The sequence below is a fragment of the Mauremys mutica genome, chromosome 14 (genome assembly GCF_020497125.1).
Source record: "Mauremys mutica isolate MM-2020 ecotype Southern chromosome 14, ASM2049712v1, whole genome shotgun sequence".
NCBI classification, from domain to species: domain Eukaryota; kingdom Metazoa; phylum Chordata; order Testudines; family Geoemydidae; genus Mauremys; species Mauremys mutica.
This window is the reverse complement of record NC_059085.1, coordinates 6,804,556-6,832,498: the sequence shown is the minus strand read 5'-3', so window position 1 is coordinate 6,832,498 and position 27,943 is coordinate 6,804,556. Positions and strand designations below refer to the sequence as shown.

The 27,943-nt window shown below is 47.9% G+C and overlaps 1 protein-coding gene across 2 annotated transcripts in view; it reads right to left on the bottom strand.

The window, feature by feature from the left end:
* Positions 1–27,943, bottom strand: part of EDC4 (enhancer of mRNA decapping 4) — a 60,676-nt gene that overhangs the window by 28,116 nt on the left and 4,617 nt on the right. For both annotated transcript variants that reach the window (XM_044987270.1, XM_044987269.1), the window contains exons 2-11: positions 26,189–26,345; positions 24,845–24,956; positions 23,610–23,709; positions 22,287–22,476; positions 20,802–20,949; positions 14,603–14,707; positions 6,457–6,566; positions 5,727–5,810; positions 5,055–5,150; positions 2,680–2,782 (exon numbers count right to left, since the gene is read on the bottom strand). In XM_044987270.1, the coding sequence (XP_044843205.1) occupies positions 2,680–2,782; positions 5,055–5,150; positions 5,727–5,810; positions 6,457–6,566; positions 14,603–14,707; positions 20,802–20,949; positions 22,287–22,476; positions 23,610–23,709; positions 24,845–24,956; positions 26,189–26,345 (1,205 nt within the window). The remainder of the gene's footprint in view (positions 1–2,679; positions 2,783–5,054; positions 5,151–5,726; positions 5,811–6,456; positions 6,567–14,602; positions 14,708–20,801; positions 20,950–22,286; positions 22,477–23,609; positions 23,710–24,844; positions 24,957–26,188; positions 26,346–27,943) is intronic.

Here is a 27,943-nt window from a genome sequence, read left to right as displayed (position 1 = left end):
CATCTCGTCCCGAGTCTTTTTCTTTCGCCGCCTAATCTGCGCCAGCCTCTGCGAGGGGGATGCCGGGGCAGTCCGGGAAAGAGCCGAAGCTGTGTGATGGGAAAAGTAACTGATTTCCTTGAACAGATACATGTTTGCGAACAGTGAACACAGTCTAGTCAGTTTCTCTGAACAAGACCATACAGGGCAACAAGTCTCACAAGATCTCAGGACAAGTTCGAGATTTCGGAATACGCTCTCATTGGCTGCGGCATTGCACAGGAGAGCGGACAAGTGGGGAGAGACAGCTGAATCCGTCTAGCAGACAGTCCTGGTAAGCCTTACAGTACATTCTGCTTATCAGTTAATGGATAGCTGTGCCCTCCCGCTAAAGGCAATCTGGAAATCATATACTCTGACCCTTTTCCAGCCACTCCCGCCAGTGCACGGGAAAGATCAATGTATGCTTTTCCTATGTGGCCTACAACACGTGGCTGTTAAGCGAGGGTCATTGTTATGCAAAGTAAAAGTCAACCATTCACAACAGTAACAATACACTAATTGCCCTAATTAGATGCAGCATTTCATGAACGAGATCACCCTGATGCGGGTCCCTCGGAGTCACAAAGAGCGGATGCTAAGGGAAGCCCTGCAGAGACCAGGACCATATGCGGCCATGCTTGTGGAGGCGATGATTCCCATCTACATAAGGATGTCCTGGCGCGGAAGAGTGTGCTTCCACGGAGCACCCAACAAGGCACCTCTCCCCAGGAACCTCCTGCGGAGGCTTTTCGAGGACCTAAATGAGACCTTTCTTGAATTGTCCCTGGAGGATTATTGTTCAATCCCTATATGTGTGGACCTACTTTTCATATAGTTTTTCATTGAAAATTTTATATATAGTATTTCTATTTTTTTATACCTGTTTTATAAAAAATAAATGTTTACATGTTTCTAGCACTTACCGCCTGATCCTTCCCCTGATTCAGAGTCCGGGTTAACGGCCGGGGAGGGTTGGTAGGGGATCTCTGTGAGGGTGAGGAAGAGATCCTGGCTGTCAGGGAAAGCGGTTTTGTGTTCGCTGTCGCCTGCGCCGTCCTCCACAGACCCTTCCTCATCTTCCCCATCGGCGAACATCGAGGAGGAACTGTCCAGGTTCACTATGCCATCCACTGAGTCCACGGTCACTGGTGGGGCAGTGGTGGCAGACCCACCTAGAATGGCATGCAGTGCCTCGTAGAAGCGGCATGTCTGGGGCTGGGCTCCGGAGCGTCCGTTTGCCGCTCTGACTTTTTGGTAGCCTTGTCTCAGGTCCTTGATTTTCACGCGGCACTGCATTGCATCCCGGCTGTATCCTTTCTCTATCATTGCTTTGAAGACCTTCTCGAAGGTCTTTGCATTCCGCTTGCTGGAGCACACCTCCGACAGCACAGACTCCTCGCCCCACACACCGATCAGATCCAGGACTTCCCGGTCTGTCCATGCTGGGGACCTCTTTCTATTCTTGGATTGGCCGGACTCCTCTGCTGGAGAGCTCTGCATCGTTGCAGGTGCTGCGGAGCTCGCCCCGATGTCCAGCCAGGACGTCAGATTCAAAGTGCCCAGACAGGAAAATGAATTCAAATTTTCCCGGGTCATTTCCTGTGTGGCTGGTCAGAGAATCCAAGCTCGGACTGCTGTCCAGAGCGTCAACAGAGTGGTGCACTGTGGGATAGCTCCCGGAGCTACTAAGTTCGATTTGCATCCACACCTAGCCTAATTCGAGCTAGCCATGTCGAATTTAGCGTTACTCCACCTGTCGGGGTGGAGTACCAAATTCGAACTAAAGAGCCCTCTAGTTCGAATTAAATGGCTTCCTGGTGTGGACGGTTGAGTGGTTAGTTCGAATTAACGCTGCTAAATTCGAATTAAAGTCCTAGTGTAGACCAGGCCTTAGCAGGGATGTCTGCTTCCACCTGGTGGCTGTTGGAAAAATCGCAGCAGTCTGGGGGGCACTCGGCCACCCCGATATCCGATGAAACTCGAACATTCACCTGCAAAGCTGCTGAAAGCGTTTTTTAAAAAATCCACGATTGTCACAGGGCCCCAAACTGGACGCACAGAAGGGAAGAAGAGAGCCCCTGTACTGGGCTACAGCACCGGCGGGGCTTTCCCACTAGATATCAAGGCCGCCCCAACCACCAGCGAGAACCAACAGACCTCTCAAAGCAAAGCAGAGTCTCTGCTCTGAGATAGCTGTGCTGCTGCCAAGCAGTGGTTACTTGGCATTGCTCTCTGTCCTCCGAAAAGCAAGGAGCTTAAACATGAAGGAAAGCCAGTGTTTTTCCCTCCACCCTGTTACAGCAGAGTACATCTGATCCCCCAGGCTGAGAGTTCTGCCACTAGACAGGCACCCTGGGGCGGAGGGGTTAATGACAGAGCACGAGCATCTCTCTGAGTCACCCGGTTTTGAGGAGCTCAGTCGAAACATTACAGCACTTGGGGGTCAGTTTCCTTTTCAAATGCGCTCAAGGCTCCTTTGGGCCCAATCAGCACCAGCAGAACTATTCTCCACCTTACAATGAAATGGTGCAGGCCAACTTTGCTTCTTCTCAGCAGCGAGTGCAGCCAGCCCCGCCGCAGTTGTGGCGGCGGCACAGGAGTCCCGATCTCCCTCCACCCAGCGTGGCTGAAGCAGCCAGTGAAGTGGGAGCCACCTACTTTTCTCTGCACGTCGCTCAGTATCAGGAATTCGGCAGAGAGGTCCAGGCAGGCTTTCAGACTCGGGGGAACGCTCTTGGAACTGAAGATGTCAGGGGAAAAGCTGGGTTCCGCAACAGGAGAGAATACACAGAAGGCGAGAGCCATTAGCACAACAGAAAGCCTCTATGGCACAGCATTCCAGTTCGACTAAGAGCAGCTTAGCACAGCGCCGGTCAGATGTTCCGCTGCCCCCAGTAACCGAAGCGATGGAACCCCATGCAAACATGGGAGGGGAACTGGCAGAACAAAATCTACCCTAACTATGGGCCTAAAGTGTTTAAACCCGGGATGCCAGGCTAGTAAGAGGAGGGATGCTGGGATTGTGTGCTAAAACACAGCCAAGCAGCTGAGAGACCAGCTGGGCAAAGCACACACCATTGGAGTACAGGGTCACCATTCAGCACTCAGCTGTGTTCTACTCAGTGGGTTGCGGGAGGGAGATTCCAAAGCTGGCTCTCACGTCTGCATCCACTGGAGCTGCTTCCAAGGCCCATGATCCCCCAGAAGACAGAAGCTGTCATAACTATAAAGGGAAGGAAACAGCCCTCCTGTGTACAATACTATAAAATCCCTCTGCCTTTAGGCAAGAGATAAGATATGCATCTACTTCAGCTCTACTTTCCAAGCAGCTAAACAGAAGAAAAAAATAAAATCTTACTGGCTTTTGGTTCCTTTAAAATACCACCGCTGCTCACCATGTTAAGGTTCCTTCCCCACTTTGAACTCTAGGGTACAGATGTAGGGACCTGCATGAGAACCTCTAAGCTTAATTACCAGCTTAGATCTGGTTTTACTGCCACCACCCAAATCCTTTAAGAGTTAATTGGGAAACCCTGTCTACCTTCCCCCCAGACTCTCTCCCTCCCAGTAGCCTTGGATCTGGTGAACACAGATCCAAACCCTTGGATCTTAAAACAAGGAGAAATTAACCATTCCCCCTCCTTTCCCCCCACCAATTCCTGGTGAGTGCAGATCCAACCCCCTTGGATCTTAAAACAAGGAAAAATCAATTAGGTTCTTAAAAAGAAGGCTTTTAATTAAAGAAAGAAAGGTAAAAATTATCTCTGTAAAATCAGGATGCAAAAATAAATAAAAAATAAATAAATGAATGGAGATACTCTATCTCATAGAGCTGGAAGGGACCCTGAAAGTTAATCGAGTCCAGCCCCCTGCCTTCACTAGCAGAACCAAGTACTGAGTTTGCACCAGATCCCTAAGTGGCCCCCTCAAGGATTGAACTCACACCTCTGGGTTTAGCAGGCCAATGCTCAAACCACTGAGCTATCCCTCCCCCACAACTTTACAGGGTAATCAGATTCCTAGAGCCCAGAGGAACCGCCTCTAGCTTTAGGTTCAAAGTTACAGCAAACAGAGGTAAATTCTCTTAGCAAAAGGAACATTTACAAGTTGAGAAAACAAAGATAAAACTAACACCTTGCCTGGCTGGTACTTACAAGTTTGAAATATGAGAGACTTGTGCAGAAAGATTTGGAGAGCCTGGATTGGTGTCTGGTTCCTCTTAGTCCCAAGAGCGAACAACCCCAAAACAAAGAGCACGCAAACAAAAGCCTTCCCCCCCCACAAGATTTGAAAGTATCTTGTCCCCTTATTGGTCCTTTTGGTCAGGTGTCAGCCAGGTTACCTGAGCTTCTTAACTCTTTACAGGTAAAAGGATTTTGGTGTCTCTGGCCAGGAGAGATTTTACAGTATTGTACACAGGAGGGCTGTTCCCTTCCCTTTATAGTTATGACAGAAGCTTTGTGGGGAATGGAGCACACAGGATTGGGCAGCCGTTCTCAGTGCTGGCTGGCACCCCAGAGCAGTCCTGTGCTGCCCCAGTAACACAACACTAAGCAGACAAAGCGACAGGGGAAGAGATGCTGGAACTCTCGCCACACTGGAGAAAATGAGCAGTCATTATTTACACAGACAATGCGCTGGCTCCAGAATGCTTTCCTGGGACCCTGGGTACATTTGTACACTACAGACCTGAGCAAAGATGACCGAGTAAAGCTGTTCAGGGTCAAACCCCATAAGCCCGGCTATCAGCCATGGGGCAGCCAGATCCATTTGGCACAGAGCTTACCACAGTACTGACATTAGCAGAGGCTGTCACGTTCATTTCAGTAACTATGCTAATTTGACACAGGAAGAGGCTCCAGGTGGGACTAGAACAGACTCCACTGTAGATCAGACAGCCTCTTCCTCTGCAGAGTAATTATACTGCCAGGATCCTAATAGGTCCCTGAGTTCTGCTCGGACCTGTGGAATCTGCAGACTAAGCCCCGCCTCTCAGAGACCTAGCTTGCAGGTCTAGGTGCATCACCACTCACCGGACAGTTTGCAGACAGGTCCAAGAAACCGTGCACCACATCTTCAGCTCTCGGTTCTGATCCGCTCCAGTGATGAGAAACCTCCAGAAAGGAACCCTGAAGGCACACCAGAGATGTCTTGGGAAGGAATACCGTAAGAAGGCATAGCCCCTCCCTGCAAGCACCTCCTGCAGGAACACTGCTCAGAGGCTGCCTGTGGCTAAACATGGCCAGTAATGTCCCACACTCCCAGGGCTGTTTCTGCACCATGGGCAGGCTAGACCTTGAACACCTTCTGAGGCCCTGTTCTCTAGGGAATCAGTAAGACCCCACCCAAATGTCAGAAAGGGTCAGAAGCAGGAACTACGACAGAAGCTTGAGACAGAGTAAGCCAGGCTAGGCTGACCAACAGCACTAGCCTAAGTGTATCATTCTACCTAGAAGCACTTTCATTGGTGAGTTCTCCACACCCAAGAACTGACTCTAAGAATAGGACAATTTTGCACTGCCTCACTGAGCCCCAACTACTCCCAGGCCAGAGAGAGCAACTCATTCCATACAGGACATGGTCCGCTTGCTGCTACAATAGCTGAGTACTGTGTGTGTAAATACAATTACAAGGATCCTGTCTTAAGCCCATGGAGCTGAGGGTTTGCTACACCCTGCGGCTCAAAGTCCAGGACCAAGACTTACTCTGGGTCTTGTTTTTTGTGATTATCACAGAAGAGCAGGCAGGAGAGCGGCCTGCCGTCATGGGGCTTCCATTCATGCAGGCACCTAGGAGAGAACCAGAGAGAAGAGGGGACAAGTACACCAAAACTAGCAGAAACAGAAGGGCTCTGAACAATTCACAGCCTTCAATACTCAGTCACCGGTTTGAACTGAGCCCAAGTCAGCAGTGATCAAGAGTTATCGCCCGATGGCAGTTTGCTGGCCTGCGTGAAACAAGTCCAGTTGGCAGTGGACAAGGGACTTTGCCACAAAAAATACCACAATGATGGGCATCTGCATGGAGCATCTAGAACCAGAATGGATAATGGAGATTGAGCTCTGCCTCTCAGATTTCTGTGGCAGCAGTTCAGCAGAAGGACATTTGCTCTGCCACTGCCCGGGCCGTTCCTGTTCTATGGACAGGACTTCTGTCTCCAGGGAGAGCAAGTGAACCTTTCACCAGCAGTAAACGGATTCTCTCCCCTCCCCCATTTTTAGAAGTGCTGAGCACATCCTACACTACTCAGCAATTCTAAAATGCTCTGTAATGCCAGGGTGCTGTATAGACATTAGTCCTACAGGTCCTCCTCATGGTCTGAGAAGGAATCAGACAAGGACTCCACAAGAGCTGAACTTCTCCGTCTCAGCTAGGGGAAGCTCCAGTTGTCCTCTGTTCCACGACCCATCCCTTCTTTTCTGCTTCTTAAGTTACCTTGGCTCATCTTGCCCCTCTATGTAGATCTGCCAGAATTTGACATAGCCGTCGTGGCTTGCTGTGGCCAAGACGGTCCCATCTGGCGAGAGCGCTCCCTCGCTCAGGCACTAAAGAGGGAAGAGGGAAGCAAACCAGTCATTCCACGTCTCCTCAGGAAACCAGAATTTAACCATAGAGAAAGTGTGATGGGGCAGGGTGCTAAAGAGAAGCCCGTGAGTGAAAGTAACCAGGGGTTTATGCCCCCACCAAAGAATCGACAGGTTTCCACCCCAGGTAATAATCCCCTTGTCCAGACAGCGAGTTAAATATGCTTGGTTGTGCTGGTAGGCAACTGAGGCTCTCACCTTTCTTAAGAAATTCATATTAAGAGCACATTTAATTTTATTTCCAAATTTTTGATCTCTACTTCTATGATTATTAACTTATACACAACAGCATCAACTTTGCATTTCCCGCTTCTGCCAAGAGTTAAGTGGAGAGAAATATACAAGTTTTTGGAACTAAACAGCCAAAATATTAAATTATCCCAACCCAAGCCTGTAATTCTGATCCAACCTAAAGCTTTACAGCAAAGAGTGTACTCGCCGCTTAGCCTGATGGAAACTGCCAACAAAAACACGATAAGCAGCTTCCATATAACGAGAACACACCCAGTCAAAGGAAATGTTCAAACACTCATTACAAAAACTTCCCTGTGTTACTGACACTGAAAATGCATCACTTACCTGTAACTGGAGGTTTGTTGAGATGTGTGGTCCCTATCTGTATTCCACACCTGGGTATGCATGTGCACCATATGCCTAAGTCCAGAGATTTCTAGTAAGCAGTGTCCGTTGGTCTGCACATGTGCAGTTCTCCTCATGCTCTGAGCCAAGGATATAAAGGGCAGTGCGGACCAATGGCTCTCCAGTTCTTTCTCCCACCGCAAATCCAGTTATGATCTGCAGCAGAGAGACAGAAGGCAGGTAGTGGAATACAGACAGTGACCACACAGCTTGAAGAACCTCCAGTTACAAGTAACCAATCTCCATTTCTTCTTGGAATGATGGTCCCTACGTGTATGCCACATGTGGGAGATTAGCAAGGGTAGTGATACAGGAGGTAGGTGTGAGGAGGCAGAAGTGATGGCTGACTGTAACACTGCTGTCCCCACAGCTATATCTGTAAAAGAAGACTGGACCAAAGTATAATGGCCTGTGAAGATGTGCAAGCAGCTCCGGGTAGCCACACTACATATCTTCAGTAGAGGTATGACTTGCAGCGCTGCAGCAGAGATTGCTTGTGCTCAGGTGGCATGGACCCTCACCCCCTCTGGGGGACAGGGAACGTGAGCTAGTTGGTAGCAAAGGATAATGTAGCCAGAGATCCATTTAGAAAGTCTGCGCAGATACAGCTTGAACCCTTGATCTCTCTGTTATGGTAACAAAAAGTCTAGGTGTCTAAGTAATTTTGTTCTTTAAAGATAAAGGACCAGTGCTCTTCAGATGTTCAGAGACTGAAGTGTCCTCTCCTCATCAGAAGCATATGGTTTCAGAAAAAAATATCGATAAGCGGATTTGACTCATGTGAAACTCCTTGTTCTGTCATCAGGTACCACTAAGAACAGTCTAGATCCATCCTCTGTGGAACCCCCTTGCAGGTAGTTGAAAGCAGCTATCAAATCCCCCCTCACTCTTCTCTTCTGCAGACTAAACAATCCCAGTTCCCTCAGCCTCTCCTCATAAGTCATGTGCTCCAGACCCCTAATCATTTTTGTTGCCCTCCTTTGGACTCTTTCCAATTTTTCCACATCCTCCTTGTAGTGTGGGGCCCAAAACTGGACACAGTACTCCAGGTGAGGCGTCACCAACGTTGAATAGAGGGGAATGATCACGTCCCTCAATCTGCTGGCAATGCCCCTACTTATACAGCCCAAAATGCCATTAGCCTTCTTGGCAACAAGGGCACACTGTTGACTCATATCCAGCTTCTTGTCCACTGTAACCCCTAGGTCCTTTTCTGCAGAACTGCTTCCTAGCCATTCGGTCCCTAGTCTGTAACAGTGAATGGGATTCTTCCATCCTAAGAATAGTAGTTAGAGCAGGAATTGGTTGATAAACTGGATTTCCTTGTACAATCTGCCGTCAGAAAACAGGTGCTGAGGAATGGGAAGATGGTAAACCAGTTTCTCCTCATCCAAGCTGCTAACACTGGGGATTCCTTGTCTGATTCCTTCTTTTGCAAAGACTCTGGGTGTCGTAGCTAGCCCGAATGGAAGGACTCTGACTTGATAATGGTTTTGACAAAGGAAGAACTTGAGGACCCTTCTGAGGGATGGGTGAATATCTATGTGAAATTATGCATCTTCCATGTCAAGAGCCACGAATCTGGTGCTGTCTTCCACTGATGCCAATGTGACCATGTGGAATTTTAGATTTTTGGACAATTATAGTTAGTTGTCATAGAACTTAGGAGTCTATTTCAGCAGTGGGTGGATGAGGTTCTGTGGCCTGCAATGTGCAGGAGGTCGGACTAGAATATCATGATGGTCCCTTTTGGTCTTGTCTATGAGTCAAGAACTGGTCTCCATCCCCCATTCTTTTTGGGGACTAAGTAGTATGGGGAGTAGCATCTTTTCCCTTCAAGCTGAGATGGAACTCCTTCCATGGTTCCCTGGTGGAGAAGGCAGTCCACTTCTTGACACAGAATTTCCTTGCGAGATTGGTCCCTGAAAATGGACCACGAAGGGGGTTGACAAACTCAATCAGATGCCTGGTAGTGAATGATTTCTAGCACACATTTGTCTGTTGTTAAAGCCCTCCAGTGTGGGCAAATTGGATAAGGAAGCCTCCAAAGAACAGAAGAATAGGATGATGTGGCATCAATAAAGGGACGTGGGTCTCAACAGTCCCATCAAAATTAAACCCTTGGCTGTGGGTTAGAGTGAGCTGTGGCAGTAGATGTTGCAGGAGCAGTGTACCTGGACCTTTGAACCCTCTATTGTTTGGTTGATGATTCCTGGGAGCATTGGTAGTAAAATTGTTGAGGTGTCTTGCCCTCTTCAGAGCATAGATATATAGATATATAGGTATAGATACCCAGAGAACAAAAACATTGTCCTCAAGCCCTTCAGAGAGAGTGGAAGGAATCAGGTTAACTGTATCAATGGGCAGATCTCGAATGGTACTCTATACCTTTATAGGGAAACCTGACCATTGTAACCAGGAATCTTTCCTCGGGATAATGGCTGTAACTATCTCTCTGGATGCTGTGTCCACAGCATCTTCTGCAGCCTGTAGAGTGTTTTGGTCACTAATTTTCCTTCATCAAGCAAGGACTGGAACTGAGCTCTGTCTTCCTGAGGGAGTGTTTCCTTAAAATCCAACAACGTCACATAATTATTGAAGCCGTATTTAGCTAGAAGGGGCTGATCATTTGAAATTCTAAATTGGAGAAAGGCAGAGATGTTCTAGCTGGATCCATGATGGCCTTGTTAACCGGGAGGGCTGCTTGACTGGGACCCGTGGATTGCAAGATGTCCAGCAATCTACGTAGGGGCTCCTCAACTTCTTCGAGCTGCATTTGGAGCTCAGACACCACCCTTCGTAGGAGCTCCTGGTATTGCCTGTAGGCGTCAGATGGAGATGGGGTAACTGCCTCATCTGGGGAAGTTGATGAAGTTGCTCCCAGAACAGTTGGACTAGTTGGATCTGGTTCAACTTTATCTTCCGCATACTCCGATGGGGCCAGTTGGTGCTGGCCAAGAAATGGCAAGTAAGGCTCATGTACTGATCCCAGCTGCCTAGAGTAGAGATCCTATGGGAACCAATAATGCCAGCGTGAAGGATCAGCCAGTTGAGGAGGATCCCATGGCACTGGGTACCACCTGTCTCTTGCAAAGTCATCTGATCAGCAAACAGAATCCTCATCTCCTAGGCTTCTGTCCAGTCCCATTTCTCTATGGCAGGGTAGGGGCCCTTCTGGAACCTCCGACTCATCAGATGAAAAAGCTAAGCTACCGGCGAAACTGACAATGCCAATGGCTGGGTACTCAGGCTCATGGGTGGGAAAGGAGAGCGGCTCTATGTCCTCAGAATAGCTTCTTCCATGGACGTAACTGTGTGTCTGAATAAAGAGGAGCTGAAAGGAAATTAGAGTAAGGACAGGGGAAAGCAAAAACGTCCTCTGGGGAAAAGTAGGTCTCAGACTGCCTCAGGGTACAGGGTGAGTCAACTGGTGGAGCAATCGGACCCTGTGCTTCTCTGGTCACAGTGGAAGTTCGATCCCTCTGGGGCCATGATGATATTGGCACAGTCTGATCTGGATGTTGAAGGGATCAGCGGTGGATGTCGATCTTTAGTTTGCACATTGGACCCAGAACCGACGGATGTGTGCTCCTTCACACAACTTTCTCCTGCTGAGATTTACTCAGGACTAAATCTTTAGGACTCCCCTGACTCTGCGGAGTCGAGGAGGGATCTAATTTCTTCAGGTCAGCTCCAGAAGTAGAGGGCTTGTCTCTATGGTTGTGAGAGTGCCCCTTACTCTCATGAGAAGCTCTCTCCTTCGGCTTGGAAGTCTTGTCCTCAACTCCTGAGCTTGTGCTTTCAAGGGCACTGCCTGCTCATTGAGGCTGATGTGTGTGGGGGGGGGAGGGGAGGGGTCCCCCAGCTGGGATCCGAGTGGGGTCTCATGGCCTTCTCCAGATGTTTACTAAGTCTTCACTCTCGACCCTCATGAGTTCCGGGAGGGAATGAGCAGCACATGCTGCACTTAGCTGAGATGTGAGCCTAGCCTAGTCAGTAAAGGTAGCGTTGGTGTTCCTTGCTCATTGAAAAGGGGCAGGGGCAGGGCACACAATTCTTAAACCCCGGTACTCTGGGCATAATCCTAGTCTCCTGGGGAGCATTTGCCTGAAGTGGGGGAAAAAAACAGCTACGGACCTACACTCATACTTAAGACTAAAAGAATATTAAAACTATTTACAATATTCACAGACTGAAGCAGTCAAAATAAGCAGCTGTGGATGCAGAAGGTTCTGACTCAGGCCGTGCGGTGATCAGAAGGAACTGGAGAGGACCAGTCCGCACCACCCCTTACGCCCTCGGTTCAGAGCACAAGGAGAACAACTGCGCATGTGGAGACATGCTTTCTAAAGATCTCAGGCATGCGGTGCACATGTGTACCTACGTGTGGAATACACACAGGGACCATCCCTCGAAGAAGAAATTGTACAATTCTCATTTACTTTCCCCTAGTGATGCAGTTTTATTTACTTTTCACCTTTCACTCAGTACGGAGAGTGAAACCAAACTCATTCATTGTTACTCCTTGCCAGGATCTAATGCATCCAAGGTTCACACCATCACCTGTTCGACACCTGAAATGTTTTTACTGATATTTAGGCCTAATCTACACACTGGTTTTGTACCAGTACAAATATTGGACAGAGGTGTGATTTTGTACAAATGTAGTTCTACTGCTACAACCTCTAGTGTAGACACAATTATACTAGCATAAAGTTGTCTTTACTTCTCAGGAATAAGCTTTCCCAGTATAACTGCACCCACACCAGCAGTTGTACCAGCAGAACTACTCTGGTATCACTAAAGCTGTACCTAGTGCTTAGACAAGCCTTTAGAAATATCACGAATAGGATCTGTAAATCTTAAATTACACTCATTGTCTACAGATGGGTTTTTCAAAAGCACCTAGGTGACTTCCAATGGGAATGGCTCCCAAGTCATTCTGGTACCTTTGAAAATCTTATATGCACATTTACGAATGATGCACCTTATACACATTGACAGCATCCCCTTACAGCATAATTAGTTCTCTGCATTCCTATAATTTCAGAAATCGACTGTAGTTTAATGGGAACTAAGCCCTATGTGATACAGAAGTCAGAGATGAAAGAGACCCTTCGATCCCATTCAGCTCCTTGTAACGGTAGGACAAGGGTCCCCAAAGACCACACACAATTAAGTCTGCTAAACTGAGTTCATAACTTTTCCTACATGTACATTCTTATCCTTCCTGTTGTCATAGTTCCCCCATTCTGTCTGAGAAGGTGAAGGGTAGGTGAGAGAGCATCAAGAGATGCTGCTGTTGAGAAGGCAAAAGCCAAAGAGCCTGAATGCCTTTTTACCCCCCCAGGGCAGCTGAGCTTTGAGGGTCTACCTGGTAAGTCGCACACTTCTAAGGTAATCACAGAGATCCACACAAAAGGACTGAGTATCACGCTCCACAAGAGCCATTGGGTTGGATACGTAATTTGGCCTTTGATTATCGCCAACAGCCAAAACATTTATGGGCCAACAGCATTTCTCTAGAGGTTTAGAGGCTGGTTTAGCTGTAACAAAAACTAGGGTTGCTTTGAGATGCAGGCTCACCTGCCACTCTCTCTGATGTTTGCAGAACTGCCCACTAAGCCCATAAGCAGAAACTGCAGGACAATCTGATTCTCCTGAAAATGGCTGAGCCACTAAACACTGTTGTGTTTCAAGGAACGATGACGTCCCCACCATATTGCTTAGTGACTCTCAGCCTCGAGGTGCAAATGAGCTTATCCTGCAAGACAGACTGTAGAAGTGACAGCCCGGCCTCTCCATTATGAAGGACACGGCAGGTATCTGTCTCCTGGAAGTGCCTGCTCTTACCAGCCCCGCAGGCAATGTATACGAGGACCCATGGGCATAAGGAGCTAAGGACATGATCACAGCCCTGCTTGCCTTTGATTTCAACAAGTGATATGAAGGTAGGTATTTATGCTGCAATGTTCAGGAATGCCAGACAGATGACTCAGCAGCTTGGCAATGGCAGAGACGTTCATTCAACATTAAGCCACCGACAGCAGCTCAGGGCGGTGTTAGGATATAGATATTTAGGCCTGTTTGCAAAGGCCTATTTTTTAAGAATTTAGGTGTATTTTTATTACTTAGCTAGTTACAGAGGTATAAAAGAAAGAATCAAAATCACTGTCTGTGTAATGGCCTTCTCTTACTGTAACAGTACGAGGCCTGGTTCTTCGGCTAAGCAGCAAAGGCAGCCATAAGCTGGGAAGTGTCTGGTTACATCCTTACATTTTAAACTAGTTACATTGAAATAAGGTGCTATTGGGTTGTTAGGAATACAATCCTGTCCTGATATTTCTATCATCTCCAGAGAAAGGGAAGAGCCTAGACGATGTAAAAGGAAACTTAGTTTGATAGCATCCTGTCTGGCAAGAACTCACTTATCAATAGACCCAGCTGGAAAACCCTTATGTCTGTATAGATGTAGTTGTGAAATCCTCACTTGTGTATTGTTTTGTATGTTTATTTGCATGGTCTCTGTCTGGTTCTGTGATTGTTTGTGTCTGCTGTATAATTAATTTTGTTGGGTGTAAACCAATGAAGGTGGTGGGATATAATTGGTTAAATAAGCATGTTACAATATGTTAGGATTGGTTAGTTAAATTTCAGTAAAATGATTGGTTAAGGTCTAGCTAAGCAAAACTCAGGTTTTATTATATAGTCTGCAGTCAATCAGGAAGGGGGGGTGGAATGGGAACAGGGACTGGGGATGGGGGAACTCGGATCATGTTTTGCTAAAGGGGGAAATGGGAACAGGGGATGGGACGAGGAACAGGGACACAGGCAAGGCTCTGTGGTATCAAAGCTGGGAAGGGGGACACTGAGGAAGGAAACTGGAATTGTGCTTGCTGAAAGTTCACCCCAATAAACATCAAATTGTTTGCGCCTTGGGACTTTGGGTATTGTTGCTCTCTGTTCATGCGAGAAGGAGCAGGGAAGTAGGAGGGTGAAAAAATAAGCCCCCTAACATCTTGGTACCGGTGACTCGAATGCATCGCATCGAATAGGTGAGTGGCAGCCTGTAAGTCCCCCTCACCAACAGTCCACGCAGCTGGCCTTTGCAGACAGGCCTGAATATCTATATCCTAACAGGCGGCACCATCTTTACTTAAGGTGGGTAACAGTCCAACTCTTTAGAACAGAAAGTCGAGGGAGCTAAGGTTTCAAGATACGCCACAGAGACCGAAAATGATGTGCCGAGTGCCCTAGTGATCGGCTTTGGTGTGTCAGTGACTCGCCTGTCCCCACACTGCTTTTCTGAGAAGATCATCCACCAGACGGCTCTAGATAACAGGCAGCAGTGCTCTTACCGTGCTGTGGCCTTTCACCACAATGAAGCCCTCTTTGATGTTAGTCACCTCCACCGGCCAGGAACTGTTGTTGGCTCGGATAATATCCAGATCCCAAACCTCTGCCTGGAGGAGAACAAGGAGAAATGAGTACATGTGCATGCCTGCAGGCCAGTGCCTGAGATCTCCCCGGCTCCTTCTAACAGTCACAGCTGCCATGAACCCTCTCGTCCAGCTGCCACCTCTGGCCAGTGCAGCACTGGGCCACATGCAATATATTCCATCAGAGCTACACAAACACAAAACAGCTTTTGGGCACAGCAATGATGCATCCAGCCTCATGCAGCTGCCTCAGAGGCCTAGGGGCAACAAAAGCCTCGTTATGTAGGGGAATCCAAGTTTGGTCCGATATCCCTGCGCTGTGCTGTGCTTAATGCCTGGGGAGCGTCAGTCAGAAGAACCTATCAGCCTAGTGCAGGGGCTCTGAAGAGAGTGCAGGGTAAGAGGACAATCCTCAGCACAGGTATCCCTTATATAGGTTAGATGGTGCCCTCGGTCCTGACATCCGTGGTGGGTAAGACAACATCAGACTCAGGCAGCCCAGTTTTCTGAGTGCCCTGTGTCCATGGGCAGATTGCTCCTCCTCAGCACCGTGCATGGGGGCAGATCTGGATGCAGTGAAGCCCCAGTAGCCAGGCATTCAGTTCCTTTTCTGATTTCTCATTACTGCAGTGACTGAAGAACCTGGAGAACAGCTAAACTAGGTGCATAACCGACTTGAGTGCTTAAGAAGGGTTCTTTTAGTTAACCACCATGCTAAGTGGGAAAAGCAGAGACCAAAGCACAGGGATCAGAGAAAGACTGGCCTCGTCCATCCCATCCAGCCCACCAAGATTATTCCCTACTCTACATTTTATAGTTAGCACTAGTAGTGTCCCAAGTGGTGGATTCCCACCCCTTTCCTTTGTAGCCTGATCACTTCCTGCTAGTGAAATGTTTCTCCAGATACAAAGCCTTTATTTTCCCCTTAACTTAATCCCACTGTTTTTATTATACTCCACGGGTCACTCATTCTCCTTCCTTGGCATTCCCACCCCTCAACTATTATATTGCCTTCGCTGCCAAGCTCTATGGATTTAACTGTTTTAAAGGGACAGTGTCACGATGCCTCTGCGCATACAGGCCAAAGCCACATTCACTTTTTCGTTGCCCTACCACATTGTAGATCCGTGTTTTGCTTGCTGCCCTCTGCCATCCTGAGGGCCCTTTGGTGTTGCTGCTTTCCAGAGGGATTCCTCCCGAGAGGAGGTTTGTTTATTTTTCCCTTGATGTATTAGCTGCATTCCCCCACCCGCTTGTGTCTCACATTAATTTCTGCCTATGTTTCTAGTCTTGCTAGCCCTAGATTAGTTCTCTGCCATACTTCTTGTTCACAGCTTCTTCCCATTCTGTGCCATCTGCGCATTTCACTGATGTGCGGGTTACTCCCTCTATTAGATCAATGCTGAGCATGGTCCCTACCTAGCAGCAGACTGGAGATGAGACTCCTATCCAAGGAATCCACTCTGGGGCTTCTCTACATGAACATTTAGTTTGCAGTAAGCGGGGGTGCGACTGTAACATGCACTAGTCTGACAGACTAACAGGCCATGTGGACCCTGCTGACGTACACAAACAGTTGGTGAATGCGCTTCGATCTAGTCCTGTTTCAAAGAGACCTAGACCAAAGCACAATGGCAAACTGTTAATATACATCAGCAGGGTACACACGGACAGTTAGTCTGCACCAGACTAGTGCAGGGTAGATTCACCCCTCAGCTTGCTAGGAGCTAAGTGTTCGTACAGACAAGCCTTTAATGTCTGCTTTGGTGAGTATCCCTCAGACCCAGAATCTTATTTTTGACACAGCATTCCATTTGCCTCTCTTGAAAGTGAGGCTACGAAGCTGCAGCTGACAGCAGGCTCACGTGAAGCAGCACATAACCATGTTACACGTGGCATTCAGTAGCATTCTAGAAAAGATGATGCAACACTGATGAACATTATTCTTACAGTCCCACTGGAGTTACTAAGCAAGCATCTCCATTTAGACATTTCCCATTGGCATCTAGGTACCATAGTGATGGGAGCATGAGAAATGCCCAGGACAGATCTGGGACAGTGGCACTTTGCACGGAAAACGTGTATTTCATCCAAACCTCGGTAACAATCGTCTACTGAACAACAACTCCCGTGTGCTCTGTTCACCAGTTTTGATGGCAATACATGCTTAAACTGTTCCCAAACTGTGGGCCATGGAGAGCTTTCTGGTCACATGGTCCGAGCTCTCTGTTTCCATTCACTAAACACTAAAATACACTATGTATTTCCTGATATTTGTTTCCCATGTAAGCAATTGCTGTAGTTGCCTCAGTTGCTGTAGTTCCATCCCCAGCGGGAGGGAGAAGTGGCTGGATGACCCTGTGATGGATTGGAGGGAATCATACAAAACTGACTCTCAAATTGTGATCCACTAGATATAGTGTACTTGGACTTTCAGAAAGCCTTTGACAAGGGCCCTCACCTAAAGGCTCTTAAGCAAAGTAGGCAGCCATGGGATAAGAGGCAAGGTCCCCTCATGGATCAGTAACTGGTTAAAAGGCAGAAAAAAGGGGAGAAATAAATGGTCAGTTTTCGCAATGGAGAGAGGTAAATAGTGGGGTCCCCCAGGGATCTGTATTGGGACCAGTCCTGTTCAACAGATTCTTAACTGATCTGGAAAAAAGGGTAAACAGTGAGGTGGCAAAGTTCATAGATGATACAAAATTACTCAAGACAGTTAAGTCCAAAGCTGATTGCGAAGAGTTACAAAGGGAGCTCACAAAACTGGGCAACAAAATGGCAGATGAAATTCTGTGTTGATAAATGCAAACATAATCCCAACTATACGTACAAAATGATGGGATCTAAATCCTCTGTTACAACTCAAGAAAGATCTTGGCATCATTGTGAATAGTTCTCTGAAAACATCCACTCAATGTGTAGCGGCAGCCAAAAAAGCTAACGGAATGTTAGGAACCATTAGGAAAGGGATAGAGAAGACAGAAAATATTATAATGCCACTATATAAATCCATGGTACATCCCACCCCACTCTGAATGCATGCTGCGTGCAGTTCTGGTTGCCCCATCTCAGAAAAGACAGATTAGAATTGGAAAAGGAACAGAGATGAACAATAAAAATGATTAGGGGTAGGGAACAGCTTCCATATGAGGAGAGATTTAAAAAACTGTGATTGTTCATCTTGGAAAAGAGACGACTAAGAGGGGATATGATCAGTCATGATCCTATAGGCCTGGGTGTGGAGAAAGTGACTAGGGAAGTGTCATTTACTCCTTCACATAACACAAGAACTAGGGGTCACGCAATGAAATTAACTGGCAGCAGGTTTAACACAAACAAAAGGAAGGACTTCTCCACGCAACACAGTCAACCTGTGGAACTCATTGCCAGGGGATGTTGTGAAGGCCAAAAGTATAACTGGGTTAAAAAAAAAACCCAACAACAGATTAAGTTCATGTAGGATAGGTCCATCAATGGCTATTAGCCAAGATGGCCAGGGACACAACCCCATGCTCCAGATGTCCCTAAGCCTCTGGCTGCCAGAAGCTGGGAGTGGACAACAGGGGATGGATCACTCAATAATTGCCCTGTTCTGTTCATTCCCTCTGAAGCATCGGGCATCAGCCACTGTTGGAAGACAGGGCTAGATGGATCTCTAGTCTCACCTAATATGGCCGTTTTTATTTTCCCTGTAGCAGATGAGCATTCATATGGAAGAAGGAAAGTCTCCAAGGAGTCCTGTCTCCTTCCATGTCATTGGCAGAGACTGTGCAGCACACAGCATTCTAGTGCTGTCCAGGAGATGTGCCTGAGCATTTGCTTTTCCTTTTAAAAAACCCCTCAATCAAGTTCCATTTAAAAACCTCCATTACAAAAACACAAAGGCTGCAAAGTGAACAATAAATAGGTAAGAAATGTCCAAATTGAGGTTGCTCATGCAAACTCACTCCTGCCCCCTACTGCACATGCACTACAAGACAGATCCTGTAATGTTCCAACCAGGCCCCCACCTGGTTCAGGGCACAGAAAAGGCAGTGCTCTGCACAAGGAGTCCATGTTTATTTTCACACTTCATACCATTCAAGCACCTCCCTGAATGAGAGTCCGATGAACTTCGTCACTGCAGTGCTTGAGGGCCTCTCAACAAGCACATAGTGAATTTATTCTCAATGCTTCTGTGAGGCAGGAAAGTGTTATCCCTATTTACAGGTGGGAAACTGAGGCCCAGAGGCCAAGATTTTCAGAAGTGACCTGCTGCGATTGTGGGAGCCTCAAGTTTTGGGTGTCTAACTTGACACACTTTAAAAGGATCTGATTTTCAAATGCCTGGTATGCAGGACTTTCTGAAAATCAAGTCCTTTCAGGGTGTCTTAAAGCACTTAAAAATGTAGGCACCCCAAACAACTGGATACTTTTGAAACTCTTGTCCAGAGAGATTAAGCATCTGGCCCACATCTGAGGTGTGAACTGAAGCCACATCTTCTGAGACTCATCCCCAAGATCATCCTTCCTCATTCACCACACGCTGTTCATTTTCTGCTGTGCACAAGGGGCTCCAGCCTCCTTCACTGTCTGATCTGGGGACTTAGCAGGCAGAGAAATGCAAATCATGTAATTTACTGTGCCATGCTAACCCATAGTCACAGGGGAAAGTTAGCCTGGGCATTTCCTGACTTTTGAATGCTTTGCTTTGCAGTTTTAAGGCTCTTTGAATGTGGTCTTTGGCTCACTTATTCAGCTTTCTGAACTAAATGGTTTGGTATTCGGTCCCCCTCATGTGGAAATATTTCATGCATCTAATCTGAGTTCCCCTCTCTGTTTCTGATATTTCCTTTTTGAAAAGAAGTGTTGAGAATTGAATATTTCCTATTTAAGGAGAGGCTTTACCCCTGATCTGCAGAGTGGCATAATATTTTCTGTACTATTCTTTAGCCTTTTCTTGACACAGCTTAAACCCATTTGCTTTTTGACTGTGACTGCATGCCGAGCAAAAGTTTTCACAGAACTGTCCACCGCAATACCCTCAGAGGCCACAGTTAATTTAGAATCAGAGGGGTAGCTGTGTTAGTCTGGATAGGTAAAAAGCAACAGGTTTTTTTAGATAGAACCAGTCAGGTGCCACAGGACTCTCTGTTAGTTAATTTAGAAACCAGCATGATCCTAAACAGGAGCAGTCTGGTTTGTCTACCATGTCATACTCACTTAGGGTACGTCCAGACTGCCCGCCAAATCGGCGGGTAGCGATCGATTTTGCGGGGATCGATATATCGTGTCTCATCTAGACGCGATATATCGATCCCCGAACGCACTCCCGTCGACTCCGGAACTCCACCGGAGCGAGTGGCGGTAGCGGAGTCGACGGGGGGAGCCGCGGACGTCGATCCCGAGCGGTGAGGACGGGAGGTAAGTCGGGATAAGGTACTTCGACTTCAGCTATGGGTATTCCCGTATCTGAAGTTGCATATCTTACCTCGACACTGCCCCCCAGTGTGGACCAGGCCTTAGGTTCAACAACAAACCTGGAACACAAGGACCTCACACGAGTCAGGCATGTCTGACTAACGTGACTTCTGCCCCCTCTGACTCTGCTCCTGGGGGAAGGGGCCATGGGCTTCCATGCCTGCACACCTCAGAGAACACTTTAGGTGCTGAATATAATTGTGGTTTCCAAAAATTTTATTATTATGAACAGTACCATATGCACTATGAAGGCTGTGTTAGCAAGAGCATCTGCTTACTGCAATCAAAGTGACAGGAAAGGCAGAATCCGGCAGAAGGTCCCTTTTATTTTACAAAGGCACCACAGTCTGAGTTCTGTTTTGTGTTCACAACAGTGAATGTTTAACAACACTGGCTAGAAATCGGGAAGAGGCATACAGCATTACCAATATACCTTACCGCACACCTGCAGCACCCTCATTGCTAATCCAGCCTCAGGCCTCTCCTGAACACATGGAGAGGCCTGAGGGTTCTGCTACTCAGCGTAGTCCATAACCATTACATTCCCATCATGTGACCATACCCACATTTCAATCCAGGTACCCAGAGGAGGATCACAATCTCTCTTGGGATTACAATAGGGGATAACGTTTCAAGAAAGATCCACAGGCCTCCTTACCCTGTCCTCGTGCAGCAATGCCAATGTTTGGCTGCCCTCTTCACCGCTCTCCTCATTCTCATCTGGGATGAAGGGGCACCATATGATTCTCCGGAAGCTGTTCAGCGGGGTGCCCTCAGGTCGTTTTATGTTCACCAAGATCTCCTCTCTAATCACCACGTTAAGGAACACACACAGTTCTGGCTGTTACTAGAATTCAGATATAATCCTCTCAGGATGGATCTTTGTGATGTCTAAAACAATTAGTGCTTTTTAGTTCTGAATTACTATCCACAGAAACCAGTTACAAGGACCTTTGTGAGGGAGGCAGGTCCCCTTACCTCCACTGGTAAGAAAGTGACATTTACAAGTGACACTTAGATCCTTGTAAATTTCACTTATTGTCTGCATACAAGAATGAACAGACACAGCAGAGAAACTGATTAGGGTCACATTTGCATGTTATCAGAAAAATTCTAAGCTTTTTGTGTTTTGTAGGGCTGGAAGCTGAGTTGACTCTGGTTTTATTATTTCAGCCAGCACTGCGGTATTACTTGAAAAAACAATGGAAAGAGACACATGAAGGCCATCCCAATCACACAGAGTGATCCAATTAATATACCTACACACAGAACTTTAAATAATCATAATATCCCACGGATCACGCTCACTCCTCATTTTGAAGTAGTTATATACATCAGCGATAAGGCTGGAAAATTGTGATCCTGATGTATAAAGTAACGTGCTTCCCAGGAACACTGGAAAAGTAACTGTCAGGAAAGGAAGAGGTTCACAACACTAAAATCCAGTGACTCACTTCAAACAGACCAAAAAAAGCAGTAAAGATGGGCTTTGGGGTAACTGCATCCCAGCCCTCTTTCCCAGCGCCATGGAAGCAGAAAAATATAGATAAAGCCAGACAGATGTAGGCCAGTACTTGTAACGTGATCCAGATGGCAACATAGAGCAGTAGGCCTGGGCGAGCCAGGAGTCCATGGGGCTCCTGGGTGAAACCCCTACTTGCCAGTTACTCCTGTCTGAACACACAGCTCAAACTCTTGTCTAGTCTCTCATCATCTTGTATCTTGATTACTGCAGCATCCTTTCCTCTGGCCTTGACAAATGCAACCCTGCCCTGCTCAGACCCATTCAGAATGCTGCCACAAACATATCACCCCTCTCTTTGCATCTCGCCACTGGCCCCCTCTTCATCGGCTCAAACATAAGCTGCTCATCTTCACTTTTGAGGCCCTTTGGGGCCTATCTCCGCTCTACCTATCATCTCTCATTCACTGGCTGGCCACTGTCATGTGATCCTTAATGGGAGGAGCAAGACTACCCAGGCTCCTTGCCTGCCAAGCTCTAAGGGAAACAGGAGATAAACACACAGGGAAACCAGATAAAAAGTCCCTTTGTAAAGGCCCTGAAATTGAGCCTGGCTTTGCTGTTCCATCAGTGTGTTGCTGCTACACAAATACTGCCATAGAGTTTATTCCGATAAGATACTGGATTTTCCCATTGTCCATGGCCAGGCACCACACAAAGAGGTTGCCAGCCTCATCCAGGCAGGCCAGCTGGTTGGAGTTGAGATGGGCGAAAGCCAGGTCTGCCACGCCGCCCGTGAATCCTTTCAGCAAGGTCCGCTCGGCAGTGCTGATGCTCAGCACCCGCACCATAGCAGAGCCATTACTGGCCCCTATAAAGGAGAACACAAAGAAGAGGAGTCAACGCTTGTCAGCTCTTTCTTCACAGGATTTCCTCTGGCCTCAGCAGCTACCTTCCAGTTTTCAGCATACCTGCTGGCCCTCAGACAGTATGGAGGCACTGACGAGCCCCGTCCGCACGCCCACCCCAACAAGTGATGGGTGGGGGCAGAGAAAGAGGCCACAGAGCAGACCCAACGAGATGTCACGCTTGCAGATGATCAGAAGCCTGTTCCACATGTCCTGCAGAAGCTGATCTTTCCTTATAAACTGCACCAGTACCACACCCCGCACCGTGCCTGCTTTTTTGTGAGCTTGTTTCTTCTAAAGTTTATCTTAAATGACACGACTGCTCTTAAATTTAAGCAAATCAATTCATCCTATGTGTCTGTGCTGCTCTCTGTCCTCAGGGAGTATCTGTTCTTATCCAGGGAGAAAGGTTTGTTTACAGCAGAAGGGCTACCCTGGAGGAGTGACCAACTTCCAGTGGGATAGAATCAGGTTTCTGTGGACTCCCAGCTCTGGCATGGCTTATTGACTCTGTTCAGTTTTACACAGCCCCACCTCCAGAACAAACAGGACCCAGATCTTAACCCAGGGGGAACAGAGTGACAGGAGCAGCAGCTGCAGCAACTAACTCATATACACATGTCCTAGTTTCCCTTCATGCTAGCCTGGAACTGTGCAACTCCCTGCGCTATTCCCAAGCCTTACTGAATCTTGTGGTTTCAATGCACCCCTCCCGCAGGGCGCATCCCACCTCCTCCCCTTTCCCTGGGAAAGTGTCCGCTCTTAGGGACACAGCTAATCCCAGTACAATCTCCCAGCTTCACCCTCACTGCTCCCTGCCTCCACCTGGGCTTTATCCGGTCTCACATTTCTAACTCCAATGACTCCTCCTGCCCCAGGGGCTGTATCCAACTTTTAGTGTTTCAATCCACCCATTCCTGTTGCTCCAGACCCATCCCTACTCCCAAATCCACCTGACCCACAATAACGCCCTCAGCATGGGAATCAGAAACAGTGAGCTCCACACCTAGTGTTTGGTTATACTGGTAACAACTGAAATATGCAGGAGAAGCCCAACACAAATCACACACACAAAGCTGCAGGAACTGGTCCTCACCTCTAATGGCATATGCCAGGTAGGAGTTTGATACAGCTATCAGGTTGCCATAGTAGTATTTCTGCTCCCAGTCATACCTGGCTACTGGCTGTATTTTTACCTAGATGGAGGAAAGAAATAACGAGCAGCTAAGGCAAAGTGAAAGAAACAGAAATATCTGCAATAAAGCCACCAAACAAAGGAGAAGGGTAATGCTCTGGCCGGCAGTCGGCCATTCCACAGTGGGATTTCAGAGCGAAGCAGGCGCACTACAGCCCTGCGTATAGGAAGAGACTGCTAGCGCAGCTGCTGAAGCGTCCCTGCTCCTGCAGGGAGGAATGCTGTTTGCACTGGAGCAACTGTCACTATGATTCTCTATTGTGGAACGATGCTAGCAAAGGGATTGAGGCCAAGTCTGGGATCCCACTTAAAAGTCAGCAGAAAGGGTGTTTGGGATAAAGGCACCATTCAGTCCCTGGGGTGAGGGCAGCTTCACCCTGGCTTCAGGATTCCCTTCTTGGGGATCCAGGAAGGGCTCACACAGGGGCCTGGCCCAACTTGGTAAGTGCCACCCCTGCAGGAGGTGCAAAGTAAGGAACTAAGAGGGACTAGGAGAGTCACGGCAGCAAACACACCCACTTCCATGTGAGATTGCCTGGCAGATTCCATCCCATCCTGTCACACCAGAGGTGGCCAAGGGGACTCTCATGCTCCATCACTGCAGCTCATAGCTAGGCATGAAGCCACAGGCTCTGGAAAAGCTCTGAGCGATGCAAAGCGTAGCTGAGCTTCTGCTGAGCAACACAGGTGGCCACAAATACATGCTGGTGCTCTGCCTTCAGCACAGAGTTCATTCAAAGGCCTCCTTGGGAGTGGCCCTAGCTATCCAAGAGGAAACCTCTCCCTCCGTGACCTCCCACAGCAGCTACATGTCACTGGACCAAGGAAACCACTGGCCAATAGGTAAAGGCTTGTGAGTGCAGGGAAGGGCACTTCACAGAGCTAGCCCTTGACTATAGAACTCAGTCCTGCAAGAGAAACACAGGATCACAGGCCCCAGCACAGTCAGGGTTACATGCAAACCTCATCTGACTCAGCTTCCCTTAGTAAGTTCTTCAATCACCCCTATAACCAAGCAAGTTGTTACCCTCCTCCAAGCCAGGCAGAAAGAGAGGTATTTCTGTCTGTCGCTCCATGGGGGGTGCACAGATACTGCGGGGATGCGGTACATAGGTTAGATACACTCTCCCCTTTACCTTGTTGCTTCCTCTGGCCTTACTGGTGATGCTAGAGTCACTGCTGGCCACAATCTCCACGTCTTTTGCCGATATCACCACGCAGGTGGAGCTGTCATCTCCAGAAAGGCAGCTTTTAAGAGAAATAAAGAGCTCAGCTCACACACCCGGCCTCTCTGGGACCGTGAGAGGGGAACCCAGCACAGGTATTGCTGGTAGCCATTTTAATCCATAACTCAGAGAGACTTCTGAGCAGCTTCCAGGGTGCATGCTGAAGATCAGTACCAAAGAGGGCCATTCATTCAGGTAAAAGACCGCTCTTTGGCAGAATCAAGCACAGAGGCCTGGCTTGCTCCTCCTCAAGTCCCCCAGAGAGTTCTCTCATAGCCAAGTTATCCATTCTCCTGTTCCAAATGATAGATTTACTCTGAGCTACTTTGAGCCACACTCCAAATACCTCTGAGATGCAGCTGGCCCAATGCCAACCAAGCAACTAACCCTGGCAGTGAAACATGCTGCTAGGCAATTCCCCAGCAACAGCTCAGAAACAAGGAACTTGGCAACAGCTGGTCTTCAGAAAAGCCAAACTATAAGCTCGTCAGGCGAGAAAGCCTAATGCTGAGGAGTCAATGCAGGAGGCAGGGAACTAGAGCGTGTAGACAGACCAATGGGCTGCTCCTAGGAGCACTTCTTGTGTCACTCATGTTTTGGAGAAATAGCCTTGGATCCACTTTGCACGGACACGCCCTTCTGTCTAATTAACACACATCTGTGTATGTTCACAAATACACCTAATTATTCTCCTATTTAGTGGAGGGTCAGGTAGTCACTTGACCTGTTCTGCTGCTGCATGATACCTGAAGACAGAGCCTGAAAAATTCAGAGTTAATAATGCAAGTGACAGAGGGCATAAGGGAGCTGAAGTCTCCATATATGGGCAAGTTTCCATCTATACCTTTGCCAGTGCAGACGGCTGATCCCCGGCACCCCCACTACACAAGTCCTGAACTCATCACAGCGCTCTGCTGATGCTCCTTAATCCTGACATGCGGCACACCCGGCTCCTTCTTCCCCCACACAGCTGCACCAATGCTCCTCATTCTTGCTATGCAGCAAGCCCTACTGCTCCAGGCCTGTCAGCAGAATTACTCAGCCTCAGAACTCCTCCTTTCCCCACTGACCGGTAAAAACATGGACCCAGGTCGTCCAAAGAGACAGGACTGGCTGCTGAATTGCTCACAACCTCAACCTCATTTTCACAGCTAAGAACCAGGTTTGTCCACTCTCCTCAGAACCAAGTTCAGACTGAGCTTCCCCTTACCGACGCCCTGTGCTCAGCCTCCACCCTCCCTGGGGAACACTTACATGACTTGCTTCTCCTGCAGGGTTCCCAGAGGAACAGTTCGGAGCATTGGCTTAGCCAAGGGAGCTCCATCTCCAGCTGCAACGGGGTCTGGCACCAGCAGCCCATTCAAGTCCCCGTTGAACGAGTTGGGTGGCCTCTGGTTTTCATTCACTGAACCTAAATGAAAACAACATGCGCAATATTTAATCCAGGAGTCGCATGCGTCTGACGAAGTGGGTAGTCACCCACAAAAGCTTATGCTCCAATACATCTGTTAGTCTTTAAGGTGCCACAGGACTCATTGCTGCTTTTTACAGATCCAGACTAACATGGCTACCCCGCTGATACAGGAGTCGCACAGTGTGAAATACCCTGCCTCAGGTGCCACTGCCCTACCAGCTGGGGTGTGCTGACTCAGCAGGAGAGAATGCCATGTTCCAAGAGAACATGTGCCACACACCTGTGTAGAGATCCTTTAGCTCTTCTCCCATCAGGATAAATCTTCTCAGTAAACAAAAAGGAGAAGTCAATGGACATAACCAAGAAATCCATCAAACTCAAGTTACCGAATGCCCAACACAGCAGTGGTGTCAAATGCCTGCCTGTGGGCCAAATGCAGCCAGCTCAAGCCATTCAGCCAGCATCACACTGAAAAACAGGTCTCTAGTCGTTATGGCTGCAGAGGAAGCCTTCCAAAAATGACCCAAGTAACTGATGTGGTGGTAAATTCCTGAGTCTGCAGGCAGCCTGAGACAACAGATGTGAGCCACCACATTCATCTCAACTGGCTACGGACTGAAGCCTAATGAAACTGAGAGAGAGATCATCAAATAATGTGGGTTCGCAACCGTGCACCTAGTACGTGCCGATAACTTCTGCAGCTGTTGCATCCACATCAGCTAATCCCATGTGCAACTGCCAACACAAACAGCAGAAATAGCAGTTGGCCTCCAAGTACCTATGATATTTCCCGAGTTTACCAGGCGCAGAAGGATCGTACTGCACCCCAACCCTTTGTGCAACCCTCCCTCTGTTATGAGCAGGAGCTCTGTTTTGAATCAAGGCATGTCTATGGCCTTAACTTTGTACGCCTGGCCTGGAACATGTTGCCTTTCAATCAGAGGAACTCCACCCCACTTTGTAACGGCCAGTCACCAGGTCTGCTGGAGGCCTTCAGAAGGCCAGCAATGTCAGAGACACATTTCCATGTCAAAGTTACTCAAGTAGGTAGGGCTAAGGGTTAACAATCCCAAGCAGAAATGAACGAGCACCAAAACCGCCTTGCCACTTGACAGTCACTTGCCTCAGCAAACTTTCTTTTCTTTATTACAGCTGTGTGAAATTTTCACTGGACCAGAAAACTGAAACCTGGTTTATTGTTGCCCTGGCAACAACTGCTGCAATGGTCTTGTTGTGAAATGGCTGCTCCTGCAACCACAGGTTAATGCTCCTTTGTTATTGGCAAAGGTAATGAACGCAAATATAACTCCATCCACAAACAGCACGTCCTCAGAAAGCGAGACAAACTTTCCAGTTACCAAACAGGATGGTTAATTGCTTTAATATATCAGGGAATGCAGCTAATGCTGCTGCCAGCAGAAGTAATTGTGAATAGAATTCATTCTCCAGGTTTATTTAAAAGAATGCTTTCATGTAACAAGAGGAGCTAAATCAGAGCCTGCATATTCAACATCCCAGAAACAGGCATGCAGGGCTGCATTATCACAGTGTGTGGATGTCTGCGCCCCTCAGGAGAAGCCCAGGGGCCATGCTAA